The sequence below is a fragment of the Misgurnus anguillicaudatus genome, chromosome 3 (assembly GCF_027580225.2).
Source record: "Misgurnus anguillicaudatus chromosome 3, ASM2758022v2, whole genome shotgun sequence".
NCBI classification, from domain to species: Eukaryota; Metazoa; Chordata; class Actinopteri; order Cypriniformes; family Cobitidae; genus Misgurnus; species Misgurnus anguillicaudatus.
Window position 1 is genome coordinate 2154457 of NC_073339.2, and position 19170 is coordinate 2173626.

The following is a 19170-nucleotide window of genomic DNA, read 5'->3' on the forward strand; positions in this document are numbered from 1 at the left end:
TAACTCTACAAGTAAGATCTAAAATGCAATTTCAGTTTTCAAACAGAGATGGTGATAGAGAGGATAAAGTCACAGATTGTAGCTTTTAACTCTCTCCGGTGTTACTTTTTTAACACTCTGGAGAGTGGACCTATATAAACACTGAGCAGTGTTAATTTAACTCTCGGGATTTTGCAGTGTATAGCTACATCCAATGGTATTTCAACATGACATAATTTACAACAACAGTTTATTACTCTACTAACACAGCATCTGCAAAGTTATTGCTTTAAAATAAAGCAATTTTTATGTGCACATTTCCCAGACAGTATTCCCAAACTAGTCTCCAAGATTGTATTAGCGAAATGAATGAGAAGTTTTAAGTGTCTTCTGTCTCCAGTACAGCAGGAGGCGCTCTGCAGCTCTTTACTCCACCGATAAACCCACTAAAGAAAGAAAGAACGAGCTCGCGTGTGATGTGTTTGTGTATCCTCAGTGTTTTTCTCTCTTGAGTGTTTTATTGAGTGTAAACAGAGTCTTGTCTCTGTGTATTTTAGTGTTGATGATGGATGTGATGTGCTGTAAATCAGGAACTGATCAGGACTTACAGGATGATGAATCTACTGATCAAACCTCCACAGAGTCTCTGGATTCTGTCTGTAACGCTGGAGAACAGCAGCAGATCCTGCAGAACAAACTCAACATGTGTTCAGTCAAACTCATCGACTTCAGGAACCTCATGATGAAGATCAAAACTGAACCCACAGAAATAAAAACTGAAACCACATCTGATGAATATGAAGACAAACACAGTGATGGTCATGTTTTTTTTCTGTCAGGTAAATTTATGTCTCCACAATTGTTGCATTTTTACTATTTTTAACACGAATTGTTGCGGGCCCACACAAACTGTTTATGTAGCTCTAAGTGTGTAGTTTGAATTCATCACCTTTTTGAGAAAGAAAATGACGGAGTGAGAATTTTGTCAAATGTAAGGGGCCCACAGATGAGATCAAGTTGTTAATACATATTTATAACACTAATAGCATACTGTAAACCTAAAATAATCATAGCAATGGAAAGCTCCAAGAATATATTTTTCACATTTCTAAAACTTTGTGTTAATAGTTATGCAATAATATATTTTTTTTCACAAGAGTATGCAGCAAACATCAAGTCATCTTATGAGCCCTGAATAGAAACACAACAAGCTAAATTTTATGTTAACTGTTTACCATAGTAAACTATTATAAGGAAAATGTGGTTTTAAGTATAAATTCAGTAAAAGACAAAACTATTTGATTTAATCAATATGTAATTACCTAAGCAGCTATAATACCAACACTGACAGCTGTCTACTCTCTCTGTGTAAATATAGAAAAGATACACAAACTCAATTCATCCTTCTTTATATAAATAAAAGTCAATTTAATTGTTTCATGTTTCTGTCAGATGTAAAGAGTGAATTATGTTTGGATGGAGAAATGACGTCCTCGACTCTTTCCTGCATCAGCGCTGGAGAGACATTGAGATATTTAGAGAGAAAACACACAGAACATGAACATCATCTGAAGAAACACACCAATGAGAGACCGTATCAGTGCAAGTCACACAAAACACTACACACTGAAGAGAAACCCTTTCAATGTTCACACTGTGATAAACGTTTCAGTCATAAATCTCATCTGAGAGTCCACGAGAGAATTCACACTGGAGAGAAACCTCATCACTGTGATGTTTGTGGGAAGAGTTTTAGTCAACGTGAACATTTAGTGAGACACCAGAGAACTCATACAGGTGAAAAACCTTACAAATGCTCTCAGTGCGAGAAAACGTTTACTCAGTCAGCTTCCTTAAAAGACCATCAGAGACTTCATACTGGAGAGAAACCTTACAAATGTTCTCATTGTGAGAAGACGTTTTCTCATTCAGGTCACTTAAAAACCCATCAGAGACTTCACACTGGAGAGAAACCTTACGTCTGCTCTCAATGTGGCAAGAGCTTCACTGCTCTAAGTTCTATCAGACTTCATCAGAGAGTTCATACTGGAGAGAAACCTCATCACTGTAATGTTTGTGGGAAGAGTTTCAGTCTACGTGATTATTTAGTGTCACACCAGAGAACTCATACAGGTGAAAAACCTTACAAATGCTCTCATTGTGAGAAGACGTTTACTCATTCAACTTCCTTCAAAGTCCATAAAAGAATTCACACTGGAGAGAAACCTTACCAATGTAATGTCTGTGGGAGGAGTTTTAGGCAACATGCTAATGTTTTAAAGCACCAGCGAGTTCATACAGGAGAGAAACCTTACATCTGCTCTCATTGTGGAAAGAGCTTCCCTGATTTAAGATCTATTAGAATCCACGAGAGACTTCACACTGGAGAGAAACCTCATCACTGCAATTGATTGTTCTTTTAATGCAAAGTATTATAATCACTGAGTTGGGAATATATGCATGACAGCTCTTAAATTGCATGTTTAACAAAATGACATGGTTTTGTATTTACTTTTTATTAAGAGTAGAGAGATTGATACATGTATTAGAACAAAGCATAAGGGATACATTACGGTTTAAAGCATGATTTAAAGACCTGTCTTCATTGGAGAAAGCGCAAAAGAGCTCGGAGAAGAACGACAAAAAAGGGGCTGTTTACACTTGGTATTAAGATGTGTTTTCGTCGATCGGATCACAAGTGGACGAGAGAGACCCATTACGTTTACACCTGGTATTTAAATCCGTCTCTTTTGTCCACTTTCGACCGCTTCTGTGCTGAATACTATGAGGGGGTGATCTGTGAGACGGTGGGCGAGTCTCTCTGCTGTCATTCAAACCCGAGCGGGAGTAATGATGAGTTTATATGGAGGCAAACTAATATTATGTCGGAGTGCACTGCTTGTTTAGCAAGTAAACATGCTGCACAGTGTTTTGTACATGAGTATGTAAGATAAGGTGACCAGACGTCCCCGTTTTCCGGGGACTGTCACGTTTTTTGGTGTTCTGTCCCCGTTTTACAGCATGTCCAAAACAACCAGCAAATACACTGAAAAACCCTATCAACAAGTACCAGACCGGAGCAATCATGTAATGATTATTTTCACCAGTAGAGGGGGCCGCGCCCGCGAGCTACTTATTAGATGTGCACGCCACTGATTTTGCGATGAAGAATTTACTACGAGACTAATGAGAAAGCGTCATTATCATCAATCAAGTTATCATAAGATATGAAAACAGTTAAATCATGGGGGCTTAAGGTACTAACTACTCATGCTAAATTAAAACAATAAACCAATGAAGTGAACTGATCACAGTATGTTACGGAGCATTTGTTTTGTGTAGGCTAAATATGTTTACATTTTGCATTATTCCTTCTGTTCTTCACGTTTACAATGTTATTAAATCAGCTGAAGAAGTACCTTAGAAGTCATTTTTGATGATGGGGTATGTCTCTTGTAAAAAACGGGGAAAATAGATTTTTAGGATACAGAAAATATTCAATTAGAAACACTGCAAAAATTACTTTCTTATTAGTATTTTTCTCTTGTTTTCAGTACAAATATAAATAAAATATTTTGCATTTTCTTGATGGGCAAATGACCTAAGAATATAAGTCTAATTTTTAGACCAAAATATCAAATTTGTGCTTAAAAACTTAATTCAAGAAATGATTTAAGCACAAATTCACTTAATTTTTTTTCTTAAAGCTAGATTTTTCATAGGGGATTTTGTTTATCAAGAAAATGCATCTTGATTTAAGATTTTTTAGATATTTGAGCTGAACAAACGACAAAAATACTATTAAGTAAGAAGTCAGTCATTTTTGCAGTGAACCCACAACAATAAAAAGAAGAAAACTTTCAAAAAACATTTTGTCTCCATTTTGTAATTCATAGATAACAACAAATGAGATTTTAATGATATTTTGACCATTTAACTAGGAAATGTCCCCGGTTTTCATTTTAAAAATCTGGTCACCTTATACTAACAACAATATTAAAACTACCCGTGATAGCTGGCTAAATGTGCAGGAAAATTCACGCTTCTGAATATGTAGCAAACAATTCCTTTTCATTGTTCTCATGCATGTTTAACATATAAAAACTAAATGAGTGACTTACCAGTTGTTGATGATGATGTTGGTGTCAAAGGCAAGCTCAGCTTTGTGCTCTGCTTGATTCAACCCAGCTAGAAATAAAAAGTTCTAAGAACGTTCCCTGAAAGTTCCCGAATGTTCCCAAAAACATTCTGCCAACGTTAAAAGCGGCTAGTTTTTTTTAAGTTCTAGGAACGTTTCTGTTGTCTGAACGTTAGAGTAATGTTACATTTTACCATTTTTAAACGTTATGACAATGTCATGTTTTAATGTTCACACAATGTTTAAAACAACAGCTGTTTATTATATTGACTTGTTTAATTGTTATGTAAATGATAGAGAAACATTGCATTTTATTATTTTATAAAACATTATTTCTGAATGTTCAGTAAATATATTGCTGTAGAAAACTCAATTCACTTATTAGGTTTAGATGTTAATGTTTTGTTTCATTTAAAGTCACCCTTATTGTGATTCGTGTTTGTTTTAGTTGGTCTCTTGACACTTGACTTTTTACCTACTAGTTTTTTCCTGGTTGTGTTAACTTTGCGGTAATGCACCACATTTGTTATGAAAAGTTAATAGTGTATTTCTGTGGTTGCCGGTACACAACGGCAAAGACCATCACCCAGTTCATTCACCAATCAAAAGTTCATTCTCTGCCAATATTGCATACTAGATCCAACTCTTTCACAGCAGTTTGTCATTAAGGAGTTTTAGAAATTTTGGACAAAAAATATCTGCTGTATAGTTGGGATACCCAAACATCAAGAATCAGACTATGAATCTCAACCATGGTGACAATTAAAATTGTTTAAAAAATCCTTATTTATCCATGCTGCAGTGCATGCTGGGAGTCCTGAATGAGGTTTGTAATTTGTTAATTAATGCATTGCAGCATGAAGTTTTTCATTTAATTGTCACCATGATTGAGATCCACAGTCTGATTCCCGATGCCTGTACATCCCAGCCACACAGCAGATACCCCCTGTCCAAAGTTTCCAAAACTCCTCAATAACAAAATGCCGCGAAAGTGCTGGCTCTCACTTACTTCGTTGACAGAAAATAAAGTTTTGATTAGTAAACGCATTAGGTGATGATCTTTACCATTATGTACCAACAACCACAGAATAACACTATTAACTTGGCATGTTCATAACAAATGTGGTGCATCAACACAAAGTCAACACAACCAGGAAAAAACCAGCAAGCAAAAAGTCAAGGGTCAAAAGTCCAACCAAAACAAACACCAATCACAACAAGGGTGACCCCAAATGAAACAAAACATCAACATCCAAACCTAGTGAATTGAGTTTTCTACAGCAATATATTTACTGCATACAGAAATAATGTTTTATAAAATAATAAAATGCAATGCTTCTCTATCATTTACATAACAATTAAACAAGTCAATATAATAAACAGTTGTTGTTTTAAACATTGTTTGAACATTAAAACATGACATTGTCATAACGTTTAAAATGGTAAAATGTAACATTACTCTAACGTTCAGACAACAGAAACGTTCTTAGAACTTAAAAAAAACTAGCCGCTTTTAACGTTGGCAGAATGTTTTTGGGAACATTCGGGAACTTTCAGGGAACGTTCTTAGAACTTTTTATTTCTAGCTGGGAAATCAGTAACGGCAGTCGAGATGTTGCCGTTCAACAGCTAAAGGCTGATTGTCACGTCAAGGAATCGGCCCGTGTACTGTATACTGTCCGTCTGAAGCATAAACATTTTTAAATTGCCGCCAAACAGCGTTACAGCCGGCATGGTTCAGTTCCACTGGCATCGGGCCACATACTGAATTTCTGACATCATGCATATCTTGGCAGTATTATATTCAGCCGTAATCGGCCCAGGCACAATGCAATGTAGTCAGTCCGACTGCACAATGCCAGATTCGGCCCGATAACACTGAGGCACTACTTTAGTAGACCCGGACCTCAGCTGCATATGCTTACACTTGGGCCAACAGCTATAAATAGTGTTTACTACTGGTATACAATTTCTTCATCTGGGCCAGTTCTGGCGCACACACTAAAAATCTGTACGGCTTTCAGCCGACACTGGCGGAAAAAAGCCAGAATTGGCCCAGAACTGACTGCTATCTGGGTACCAGTGCGAGTCTGACGATGTTGAGCGCCTTCTCTATGGCGTTTAATCAGACCCAAAAGTCGCGCGCACAAAAACCACGCGCGAGCGCGAGATACAAGCGCGCAGAACACTATTCCCGCGCGGACAAGCGTCCTCGCGAGCGCGCAGAACACTATCCGCGCGCGGGAAAGCGTCCTCGCGAGCGCGCAGAACACTATCCGCGCGCGGAAAAGCGTCCCTGCGAGAGCGCACCTCCGCTCAGCGCGCACAAATGCAGTCACGCGAGCAAAGGCTTGGATGAGCGCTCGCTCGACTCTCTCTATGCTCTCACAGCTGCACCACACGCGCTCGCTCGATCAAGATGACTTTTGGGACTTTGGGGGCGGGACATTGACTGATGTCTCCGCTTCTGTGATTGGTTGTTTGATTTGATTAGTGACACGCATGGTCTCTTGTTTCACTATCCGTATCCAGTCAATCTAGGCAGAGAAAACATGTTTTAATATGACCATTATGTCGGAGTACGTAATTTATGTTAGAACATTAGTCTTGTTAAACCCATGCAATAAGCTCCCCTTACAAAAATGAACCATGGTTTTACTACAGTTAAACCCAAAAAATCATGATTACTGTAGTAAAACCATGGTAACCACAAATAACCATGGTTTTGATAACCATGGTTTTTAAAAACCATAATTAAACCATGGTAAGTGTAGTAAAACCATGGGGTTGCTGATAGTAATCAATACACCAAAAAAACATGGTTACTATACTTTTACCACAATAAAACCATGGTTAATGTTATTAAGGGTCCAAACATAACCAAACAATAATACTTATTTTAAGGTATTCATTTTGTTTGTTGTTTAATATGCAGATAATTTAACAACCATATTATGGCAAATGAAACTCATTGGGAAACTCAAATACAACAACAATGTAAAATTAAATGCTATTTTGACCCTGAAAAGATACAGAATAAACTATATTAAAAAAACTAGTATCTATTTTTTTTTAGTTTTTTTATATATACATATACACATACACTTTTATACACACCAACACAGCAGTCCATAATTTCTTTATAGTGAGTTGGTGTTTGTATGTATCATTTCTGGTAATCTTTGTTTACACAATATACTTTACACTATACTATTTTGTTTTGTATATTTAAAAAAAATCTTACTGTTCCATTTGACATTTTTAACTATCTTACATTTATTTATTCTTTTTTTATTTGTACACAGCCCAACTGAAAATGCTATACATGTACAGTCTTTGTCATGCTGATAAGGTACACTAAAATTACAATTGTTAGATAATATCACCTTTTTTTTATAAAGTTTTGTACAGGACTATACTAAAGTTTGCTAATGCTAAGTCCGAACCAACTCTGTGACCTGACAATGTCAATATGTAGCAGTAGCCTACAGTATATATGCAAGATGATGAACAGTAAACATAATATATAATAAAATTGGCATTGTTGTTTGGTTTTGCAATCATTAAAATTACGTGCTCCGACATAATAGTCATATAAACGTGTCTTCTCTAGCTAGATTGACTGGATACGGATAGTGGAACAAGAGATCATGCGTGTCACTAATCAAATCAAACAACCAATCACAGAAGCGGAGACATCAGTCAATGTCCCGCCCCCAAAGTCTCAAAAGTCATCTTGATCGAGCGAGCGCGTGTGGTGCAACTGTGAGAGCATAGAGAGAGTCGAGCGAGCGCTCATCCAAGCCTTTGCTCGCGTGACTGCATTTTGTGCGCGCTGAGCGGAGGTGCGCTCTCGTGAGGACGCTTTTCCGCGCGCGAATTGTGTTCTGCGCGCTCGCGGGGACGCTTTTCCGCGCGCGGATAGTGTTCTGTGCGCTCGCGAGGACGCTTGTCCGCGCGGGAATAGTGTTCTGCGCGCTTGTATCTCGCGCTCGCGCGTGGTTTTTGTGCGCGCGACTTTTGGGTCTGATTAAACGCCATACTTCTCTCTCCAGTACAGCAGGAGGCGCTCTGCAGCTCTTTAGTCCGCCAATAAACCCACTAAAGAAAGAGCTCGCGTGTGATGTGTTTGTGTATCCTCAGTGTTTTTCTCTCTTGAATGTTTTATTGAGTGTAAACGGAGTCTCGTCTCTGTGTATTTTAGTGTTGATGATGGATGTGATGTGCTGTAAATCAGTAGGAACTGATCTGTCCATGCTGGATATTGATGATTTCATCACAGAAATCTCTCAGCTGAAGAAAGAGGTGGCGTTACTGGAGACAAAGCTGAGATTAAGAGGAGATGAAGGACTGAAGAGAGAGGTTTGTACAGCTTAAACATCCTTTACCTGAATCAGACAACATCAAATCATTTCTAATCTTACTCTGTGTGTGTTTGTTGTGAATCTTCCACACAGGACTCCGAGCTCAGTCTGACTTTACTCTGTTATACTGAGTCAAAGCACACAGACGCTCAGGACACTACAGTGTGTGACAGTAATCAGGACTTACAGGATGATGAATCTACTGATCAAACCTCCACAGAGTCTCTGGATTCTGTCTGTAACGCTGGAGAACAGCAGCAGATCCTGCAGACCAAACTCAACATGTGTTCAGTCAAACTCATCGACTGCAAGAACCTCATGATGAAGATCAAAACTGAACCTACAGAAATAAAAACTGAACCTACAGCAGATGAAGATCACACCGTGGAAGATGAAGACAGTCATGATGATGCTTTTATTTCTTCAGGTATGTTTCTTCTGTTGTCTTTTACCACAATTCACTCGCATGTAAAATTAATGTATTTTATAAAATGTCATAAAACTTTGGCCCCCTGGCACCATTTCACGGCCCCCAATTGGCTAGAACATTTTTAGGGTGCTTTGTATGTATGTATGAACACAGAAAAACACTGGTTGCACATGATTGAATTAATTTTTTTTCCAATGAAATGTAAAAAAGTTGTGACGTAATTTAATTATGTACATCAGTTCAACATGATTTAAACGAGTTTTCTTTTAATTAAATGAATGTTAATTAATTTAATCATGTGCAACCGGTGTGTCCACAAGTTTTTTCAGTGTTTGTTATCTCCATGTTGTTGGTCATGGCCGATATATCCTGTCAATCAAAAGAGAACAGGAAAATGCAATGAATTTGAGCTATGTATATAGAAAATGTCAAGAAACATCACTTGTTTAATGTTTAATGTTAATGTCTCTGATAGCACACATACATCTCTGAGATATCTGTTTGATGTCTGCGTTTACATCTGCAAGAGAAGATGTATTATTTTAATTGTTTGCTCATCTGCAATACGTCTCTGAGAGGTTTCCTAAAACTGCTCTTTCTAAGACCTTTATAAGTTTTTTTTACACACCAGATGTATTCCAGATCTCCACAATCCTCTGCAGACTGCATCACCGATTTTCAGTGTACTTGATTACCCATAATTCCCAGATGAGACCTTATTTCCTTTCTTTGTTCTTTTGTATTGGTGAGGTGTTGGTCTGAGTTAAGTCGCATTTGTCGACTGCATACGTCATCTACTTCACGTTCTGAGATAAACCTCGATGACATATGCAGTCACCAAATGCGACTTTCAAAGGACCCACCCGAAATCCTGGCTAGGACGTGTCTGGGAAAAATGGCACGTATGGTCACCCTAACTTTTCATCATTTCAGATATGAAGGTGTTAAAAATGCTTGCAAAGAAAGTCGCCCTGGACTACATTTTGAAAACCCCTGGTCTTAATCAATGTGCACAGTGACTTTTTCATTGATCCTCATTTATAAACTCATTAAGATGGTAATAAATTTCCACACTGCTTGGGAATTTTTAAATGAGTGGTCAGAGAAAAACGTAGATATTATGTATTCGGGTGGTAATAAAATCATAAACTAATCCCTGTAAATGTTGAAAATGCTTTACGTCCCCATGAGAAAGAATTACCATCCAAATAGGGCTTAAGAGTGAAAAGAGGATTTTAATTTTTATCATGTTTCCTTCAGATGTGAAGAGTGAATCATTTTTGGATGGAGAAATAACGTCCTCAACATCAGAAGAGAGACTGACTGCACAAACTCAAGAGAAGAAACTTCATTCAGAAGAGCACAGAGAGAAGAAGAAGAAGAAAAAGTTTGACTGTCAGCAGTGTGGGAAGGATTTTGTCATCGTATCTCAGCTGAAAAGTCACATGAGGACACACAGTGGTGTAAAGTCTTTCTACTGCACTGAATGTGGCAAATACTTCAGCACCAAACACAATCTTGCTGTTCATCAGAGAATTCACACAGGAGAAAAACCATACGAGTGTCCTCACTGTGAGATGAGATTCAACCACAAATATTATTTAAAAAAACACATGCTTTTACACACTAATGAGAGACCGTATCAGTGCAGTAAATGTGAAAAAACCTTTAAAGATTCAGGTTCATTAAAATTACACCAGAAAATTCACTCTGAGGAGAAACGCTATCAGTGTTCACACTGTGATAAAGCTTTCAGTCATGAATCTCATCTGATACGCCATAAGAGAGTTCACACTGGAGAGAAACCTTATCGCTGTGATGTTTGTGGGAAGAGTTTCAGTCAACATTACAATTTAGTGCCACACCTGAGAAGTCATTCAGGTGAAAAACCTTACAAATGCTCTCAGTGTGAGAAGACGTTTACTCATTCATTTTCCTTAAAAATCCATAAGAGACTTCACACTGGAGAGAAACCTTACCACTGTAGTGTTTGTGGGAAGAATTTTAATCAACGTGAAAATTTTGTGAGACATCAGAGAACTCATACAGGTGAAAAACCTTACAAATGCTCTCAATGTGAGAAGACATTTGCTTATTCAAGTAGGTTAAAAGTCCATGAGAGGGTTCATACGGGAGAGAAACCTTACATCTGCTCGATCTGTGAAGAGAGATTTGCTTCTTTTAGAAGTCTTCAGCATCATCATAAGAAGAAACATACTGAAGAACAAACTACACTGAAATCATCATAGTGCCAATGAGATCTGATCATAACGCCACATTCCCAGAGCCACTGCAGTATGTCAAAAGAGTGAGACGTGGCGGTACAGCACACAAAACTGTATTTACAGCGCACGCAATCACACCATTGAAACATTTACGAAACTTTCAAAGTGATCGAAGGACATCCTGAAATACAAATGAAAACGATCAAGATACAGTTTCAACTCTTGTATCAATCTAATGAACTCCCCCTGCTCTTCTCGTTCCTGAAGAATGGAGCGTAACCAATAACGAACATTCTATTGGTTTTATTGGGAATTTTATTGGTTCTAATGGAATATAGCCCAAAACACACTACAGTGTAGTGGTTTTAATGGTAAAAGCTAATGGTTCCTATTGGTATTTTAATGTAAACCATTAGAATTTTCTGTAACGGTTTTATTTTTTTTTAAAATGAGTCGTAGTTGAATGACGAGTGGAAATATCGCGTTCATATTCACAGGCGATTTATCCGTGATTATGAATGCGATATTTCTCCGCTCATCAGTGAACTAGAGCTCTGTGTAGTAAAAGCCGCTCCATCTGAAAGCAGCTGATGGTGATTTATTACAACTCCAGAAACCGGCTTTACTGACGAGATGCACGTGACAAACACATGAGATTAATTGTGCAGCCTAATGTCATGAGAATGTTGTGATGTCCACTGTCAGCGTTTGGTATAATAACACCTCCTCATTTTAGTCAGAGCATCGAAAATACAACTAAGATTGTTCAATAAAACATCTTTATTTTAATCAAATCACTTCGTCGCTGTTGATTTGAACTGACAACAGAATTAATGTTAGCATAGCATAACGAACTGAGTTTATTCTTTAAAATTTTATCTATGCATTTTTCACTTACCAAAACCACTTCTATAATACCCTTGACATTGTACTAAACATGAAGTATAAACATAACAGCAAAATGTTCCCAGATAGCAAGCAACCATTAATGTTAAAAACTGTTTTTTGATTGTTGCATTAAATTAATACCAGATTTGCAACCTCCATTAGTGTAAAAAAATACATTTCAACAAACCACCATTATGGTGATCAGTGTTTGCTTTAGAGGGGGGCCCTTGACTTTTCATTTCAAGCGATTACCTGTTTCTTAGATGTGTGAATGTTAGATGTTACATTCTATCATATCAGTGATTCTTGATCTCACGGACAAAACATGTCCACCAGATAAAACACAGTTTGTGGGTAAAAAATACTTAATATTATACACATACACTTAAAGGTGCAGTGTGTAAATTTTAGCGTCATCTAGTGGTGAGGTTGCGAATTGCAACCAACGGCTCATTCCACTGCTCACCTCTTGCTTTTAAAGCACATAGAGATGCAACCGGACAAACATGTCATCGTTGGAGACAAAAAGTTTGTCCGTTAAGGGCTTCTGTAGAAACATGGCTGCACAAAATGGCGGCTTCCATGTAAGGAGACCCTCTGTGTATGTAGATAAAACGTAGATAAACACATAACGGTTCATTATGAAAGGTCTTTATACACCCCTGATAATTTAGTTTTGAATATTATTTTGCATTTCTGTCAAGAGATCCTTCTAAAAATTACACACAGCACCTTTAACTACAAGACTAAAAAGGATAATAAACGCACAACTAAATATTATTTCATTTTGTTTTAGAAATGTTTTTAATTCTAAATGATATGATATGGGACCAGTGTCTGTAAAAACCCTTGTCCAGAAGCAGGTGTCATTACATTACAATAGCTTAAAAACAATTAAAAGTCATTTTAAATTAAATGTTATATTTACTATGTGTATTTAATGAGCATTAAAAGTTACAACTCAAAAACTGATTTTGTGTCCTGAGTTTTTGTCAACACCGTCAGACTTAAAAAAAAAAAAAATAATCAGGAATCATTGAGGGCAACCAAAACTCTGAGGACCCCTTTATCACTTCCTTTTTTTTCAAATGCCATGAGACCACTCTAGCTCTGGTAAGTTTTTAATATTCTTTTAAATGTATACCTATTTGGTAATACTTTGCATGTCGCACCATAGTGTGTCAACACTATAAACAATGTAATGTAAGATTTGTATGATATTTTCTGTTATAAATGCTTATTTTAAGTAAAGTATAAAGGTAACAAGAAATGAATGATAAACAACATGGCTCTTGTGAGAAGCACATGTGTTATGAGAGGAAACATGGTACTTTGTCAACTCCGTCATGTCAACACCATTGATGCCTTGTCAACTCCGTCAGAATGATATATTGTTGTTGTTTTGTTTTTTTGTAAAGATGAGCTGTTTAGTTCCCTCAAAAATATTTGTTAATAGAAAGTTATTGTGTAATTTGTATGCTTCTAAGTATCACTGTTCATTATGGATATTAAATGATAAATTGATTAATCCATACACTGTAAAAAAATTTGTTAAATCAACTTAGATTTACAAGTCATGTCAACAGAAATGAGTTGTCACAACTTATAAAATATAGTTGAGAAAAGTCAACTTAATTTTATTAGTTATAACAACTCACCTGTAGTTATACCAACTTATCTCTAGTCAAGATAAATAATAGTAAGTTGAAATGACTTGTAAATCCGAGTTGATTCGGCAAAAAATTTTAGGGCAGCAAAGTATTTTTTACAGTGTACAGCCTAAACCGCAAACCGTCTAAACTTTTCAAAGGTGATATGATTATTTTAAAAACATTTTTTAGTGATTAAGACCATTAAAAACTGCTAAGAATCAAAATATTTGTGATCATTTCCTAAAAAAATATTTTATAGACATTTCAGTGCTGATCCCGCAAACTAAAAAAAATGGGAGGTTGTTCCAAAACATGGTTACACACCCAAACCCTCATTTAACAAATATGTATATACTTTTTTTAAAATAATGAAGATTTTTTCAGAAAATCAAACCCTGTTTTGTCCCTGATCTCAAAAATCACTGAGCGGCTACAGAGAAAGCTCAATCACCTTTTGATTTGCATTGAGAACGAGGGACAGAGAAAAGTAACTGATCACAGAACTGACCTAACAGTTGTGTATTAAACGGGAAGAAGAAGAAGTACGAAGAAGAAAACATCTATGCGTTTACATTAGTTTTATTTTGTGTTTGTTCATTTTCTGTAATCATTTTATTGAGTGTAAACAGAGTCTTGTCTCTGTGTAGTTTAGTGTTGATGATGGATGTGATGTGCTGTAAATCAGGAACTGATCAGGACTTACAGGATGATGAATCTACTGATCAAACCTCCACAGAGTCTCTGGATTCTGTCTGTAACGCTGGAGAACAGCAGCAGATCCTGCAGACCAAACTCAACATGTGTTCAGTCAAACAGGAGGACAGTGGAAACCAAATGGAGATAAAAACAGAACCAATGGAAGATCACACTGAGGAAGAAAACAGTCATTATGGTGATTTTGTTCCTTCAGGTTTGTTTCCTTCTCTGTTGTTGTTTGGTTGTCTGTTAATATGCTTGCTGATCCTAATGAGTTTTTCAGTATTTCAGTTTGATAATTTCGAAAATATTTTTTTAATTGGTACTTACACTTTTGTGGGCATTATATCATTGGATATAATAGAAATATCACTTTTGTCATTTTAAATTTTCCAATGCACCCCTTAAAACACTCATACATAAGTGTGATGCATGCAGTTCAGGGTTGCCAGATTGGAAATGTTCAAGGATCGTACCAGAAGCTCAAAACTATGGTATTTGGATTATCGTACACAAATGTGCAGAATACAGCTATGTAGACGAACAACTTTTGATAGCCAGAAGATTTACCCAGTAGACTAGATACATAACTAGTTGTCCCTTTGTGGGAGGGTCAAAACAACTGACTAGAAATTACTGACCTTGACCAATGCGGCGTGATGGGATCGTTTACTCTTGAGAGAGAGCCGAGAAGATGTAATGTGTGCTAGGATACAGCAACCAATGAAATCTCATGCAACCTCGGATTTTAGGATTTTTATCCTAATCCTACCCCTAAACCCAAAATTTCACAGGATTTAGGCCTAAGCTGTATTCCATCTAGCCAGGACCGCTGTATTCATCCTAATCCTACCCCCATACCTAAACCCAACATCTCGTGAGGTTTAGGTTGTAGCTGTATCTCTTCTAGTCAAAACCAAGAGATGGGAGACAAGCGTAAGACACATTCAAGTTCTCCTCAAAATTATGATTTAAACACTGTTTAAAACATAGGCTCCACAATGAATATAGAAGCCCTATGATTTGAAGTGTCAAAAAATTACTGTACATACTGTACATTTCTTCATTATTGATTGTACAGAAGTCAACATTGTGGTACAAATACGATAATTATTGTACATCTGGCAACACTGATGCATTTATAACAGGACCCACAACTCTTTAATGTCTCTGTGTGAATGTAGAAAAGCATACAGAATTTCAAATCAATCTCTACTGTGCGATTCTAAGTAAGAAGTTTTTGTTTCTTTCAGATGTGAAGAATGAATCATGTGTGGATGGAGAAATAACATCATCAACATCAAAAGAGGGTATGACAGCACAAACTCAAGAGAAGAAACTTCATTCAGGAGAGCACAGAGTGAAGAAGAAGAAGAAGAAGAAGCAGTTTCACTGTGAGCATTGTGGGAAGGATTTTGTTGTCTTATCTAAGCTGAAACGTCACATGAGGACACACAGTGATGAAAAGTCTTTCTACTGCACTGAATGTGGCAAATATTTCAAAACCCAAGAATATTTTGATAGTCATCAGAGATTTCACACAGGAGAAAAACCATACGAGTGTCCTCACTGTGAGAAGAGATTTAACCGGAACCATCATCTGAAGGCACATGTGCTTTCACACACCAATGAGAAACCGTATCAGTGCAGTGAATGTGGAAAAACCTTTAAGTGTTTACGCTCTTTAAAATCACACACAAAATTTCACAGTGAGGAGAAAATATATCAGTGTTCACACTGTGATAAACGTTTCCATCAGAAAGCTCAGCTGATAGTCCATGAGAGAGTTCACACAGGAGAGAAACCTTACGTCTGCTCTCATTGTGGTAAGAGCTTCTCTAGTCCATCTCATTTCAGTGTTCATCAGAGAGTTCACACTGGAGTGAATCCTTACGTCTGTGATGTTTGCGGAAAGAGTTTTAATCAACATCAAAAATTAGTGACACACCAGAGAATTCATACAGGAGAAAATGCTCTCATTGTGAGAAGACGTTTGCTCATTCAGCTTCCTTAAAACTCCATCAGAGAGTTCACATTGGAGAGAAACCTTACGTCTGCTTTCAATGTGGGAAGAGATTTTGGGATTCATCTCAATTAAGTGTTCATCAGAGAGTTCACACTGGAGAGAAACCTCATCATTGTAGTCTTTGTGGGAGGAGTTTCGGTCGACATGCCCATTTATTGTTACATCAGAGAACTCATACAGGTGAAAAACCTTTTAAATGCTTTCAGTGTGAGGAGACGTTTACTGAGTCAAGTCACCTCAAAGTCCATCTGAGAGTTCATACTGGAGAGAAACCTTAACACTGATTCATCTGTGGAAAGAGAGTCACTAATGTAGGATCTTTTAAGACTGATCAGAAGAAACAACACTTGAATCATTTTAGCTTTGTGTTTATTCAGAATGAGTTCAGAACTTTCATGGCTTTGTTGGAGAATAAATGTAATGTTTTACTTAGCTTCTTATGATAAATCAATTTATTCATTTTCTCACTTTTGTAAGTACATTTTAACCCTTGTGCATCCTGAGGACATATTTGTCCTTTTCAGTTTTGTTTTTTTGATAACTTTGCATGCGTTAATGCTAACTGCATAAAATTTGCCACAAGTGTGCATTTTTATTGGAATTTTAATATTTCACCTTCATTTCCTTTAAAAAATCTATTTTCTACTAGGTACACAAAATACTTCCTCTCAGGACCTTTTGGACAAAAATGTCCCCATTGAAACCCATTAAAACTGCAATTTTTAATCCCGGTGCCATTCAACTATAAAATGATGCAATCTTTGTTAACAGGCTTTCATTCTGTTGGCAAGGCTTCAAAATTTAAATTTTTACAATTTTTTACCAGATGGTGCCATTTTTTTAGGATTGGCATATAAAGCAAATTATCGCTTTATTGTTGTTTTCTGCTTATGCATATTATAGAGCCAATTAGATATATTATGAAGCTATAATTGTGTGGGTGTGTTGGTATGGATGTCAGAGTGTGGTTTGTATGTGTGTACTGAAAATTTTATGTGTATGTGTGTGTGTGTGTGTGTGTGTGGTAATTATCACGTTGTGGTGACCAATTGTCCCCACAAAGATAGGAGTACCAGTATTTTTGTGACCTTGTGGGGACATTTTGAGGTCCCCATGAGAAAACAAACTTATAAATCAAACAGAATGATGTTTCTTGAAAATGTGAAGTAGGAGAAAGGTTTCTGTGATGGTTGGGGTTAGGGAATGGGGTAGGTAAGGGGAATAAAATATACAGTTTGTATGGTATAAAATGCATTACGTCTATGAAATGTCCCCACAAAACATGGAAACCAGAATGTGTGTGTGTGTGTGTGCGCGTGTGTGTGCGTGTGTGTGTGCGTGTGTGTGTGCGTGTGTGAACAGTTTGAATGAAAAAAATATATATTGTACTGGAAATCACAAGACTACAACCGCTGCAAAGGAGGTGTCGTTTTTGTTAATAAAAAACAACAGCGGCATTGTGTAAACAAACCAGCATTTGAAGGGTTAAAATTCTGAAAATTAATGAATGTTTGGTCATTGTGATTCGAGCTGATGCTGGTTAAAAAAATGGCATCAGTGAAAGTGGAAAAAAATATAAATCTATAATATTTTTATGACACTTTTTTGACATGGACATTTTTGTCCTTTATGGACCTGAGAGGTAACTTTTTTTTAAAATGTGATACTGCATAAAAAATATGAATGCATAAAAATGTATGTTGTTGTTAATCATTGACATATCCAAGGCTGTAATACTCAAAGAAAAAAAATCTGCTTAGCATTTAGTAAATTGAAAATCATTAAAAATTGTCTTTTTTTCATAAAAAAACAGCAGTGGCATTGTGTAAACAAACCAGCATTTAAAGGGTTAAAATTCTGAAAATTAATGAATGTTTGGTCATTGTGATTAGAGCTGATGCTGGTTAAAAAAAATGGCATCAGTGAAAGTGGAAAAAAATATAAATCTATAATATTTTTATGACACTTTTTGGACATGGACATTTTTGTCCCCTGTGAACCTATGTGTAACTTTTTTAAATTGATGCACAAGGGTTAAAAAGTGTCTGCTAAGTAGGGCTGGGTATCGATTCAGATGTTCCAGATCGATTCGATTTCGATTCACAGGCTATCAAATCATTTCGATTTCGATTCACAAGCTATCGATTCGATTCCGGTTCTCGGGTAGATTCAACTCAATGGATATAGATTTTATACAAATACTATATTAATAAAAAAGAACAGTGAACAGCAGTTTACAAGTGGGTAATTAATAAAAAAAATTAAAAGCCACAACACTAACGTTGTCGTCTTGCTTGCGACTTTGACTTTTTATGTGAAGGTGGCATCAACGTCCATGAAGCACCTGAAACCGCCATTTTAAGTACTGAATGAATGAATGACAGGCTCACCACTCGCTCCTTCGTAACCTTGCGCAAGGCAAAAAAGAGGGTGACATCTAGTGAAGAAGACTAGTAATTAGATTAAAGTTAATCTTATGTTCAATGTTTGTGGAAATAAATATGAAAGAAAAAATCGATTCTGCACTTTGAGAATCGATTTTGAATCGACCACGTAAAAAAATACTTGATCGATTTTTTTCCCCCCAGCCCTACTGCTAAGTCAGTCATTTTTGTTGTCACTTATTCGCAATACAGCACATCCTTGAACACACAATATAAATATTAAAGCAAAGTAATAATGTATCAACACAACAATGTTAAATTAATGAAAGTTTCTTTTATGTTTACATTTTCAAGGCTGCTGTGCAGTAGGGTTGTGACAATTAATCGG

General features: G+C 36.6%; 2 protein-coding genes across 2 annotated transcripts; both read left to right on the plus strand.

Annotated features, from left to right (window-relative positions):
* The first annotated feature begins 413 nt into the window (after positions 1-413).
* LOC129445215 (uncharacterized) lies at positions 414-13809 on the plus strand. Its single transcript, XM_073860057.1, has 5 exons — positions 414-818; positions 1432-2382; positions 7941-8479; positions 8575-8908; positions 10172-13809. The coding sequence occupies exons 1-5, from the start codon at positions 542-544 to the stop codon at positions 11158-11160; spliced, it is 3090 nt and encodes a 1029-aa protein (XP_073716158.1). The 5' UTR covers positions 414-541; the 3' UTR covers positions 11161-13809.
* A 483-nt stretch (positions 13810-14292) lies between these two features.
* LOC129445217 (uncharacterized) lies at positions 14293-16386 on the plus strand. Its single transcript, XM_055206389.2, has 2 exons — positions 14293-14586; positions 15626-16386. Exons 1-2 carry the CDS (start codon positions 14334-14336, stop codon positions 16384-16386), a joined length of 1014 nt encoding a protein of 337 aa, XP_055062364.2. The 5' UTR covers positions 14293-14333.
* Positions 16387-19170: the final 2784 nt, after the last annotated feature.

Coding starts and splice junctions, on each gene's coding strand:
- LOC129445217 (XM_055206389.2), top strand. CDS start 14,334: ATGATGGATGTGATGTGCTGTAAATCAGGAACTGATCAGGACTTACAG. Junction 14,587..15,625: donor TGGTGATTTTGTTCCTTCAG/GTTTGTTTCCTT, acceptor TGTTTCTTTCAG/ATGTGAAGAATGAATCATGT.
- LOC129445215 (XM_073860057.1), top strand. CDS start 542: ATGATGGATGTGATGTGCTGTAAATCAGGAACTGATCAGGACTTACAG. Junction 819..1,431: donor TCATGTTTTTTTTCTGTCAG/GTAAATTTATGT, acceptor TGTTTCTGTCAG/ATGTAAAGAGTGAATTATGT. Junction 2,383..7,940: donor TGGAGAGAAACCTCATCACT/GCAATTGATTGT, acceptor TCGCGTGACTGC/ATTTTGTGCGCGCTGAGCGG.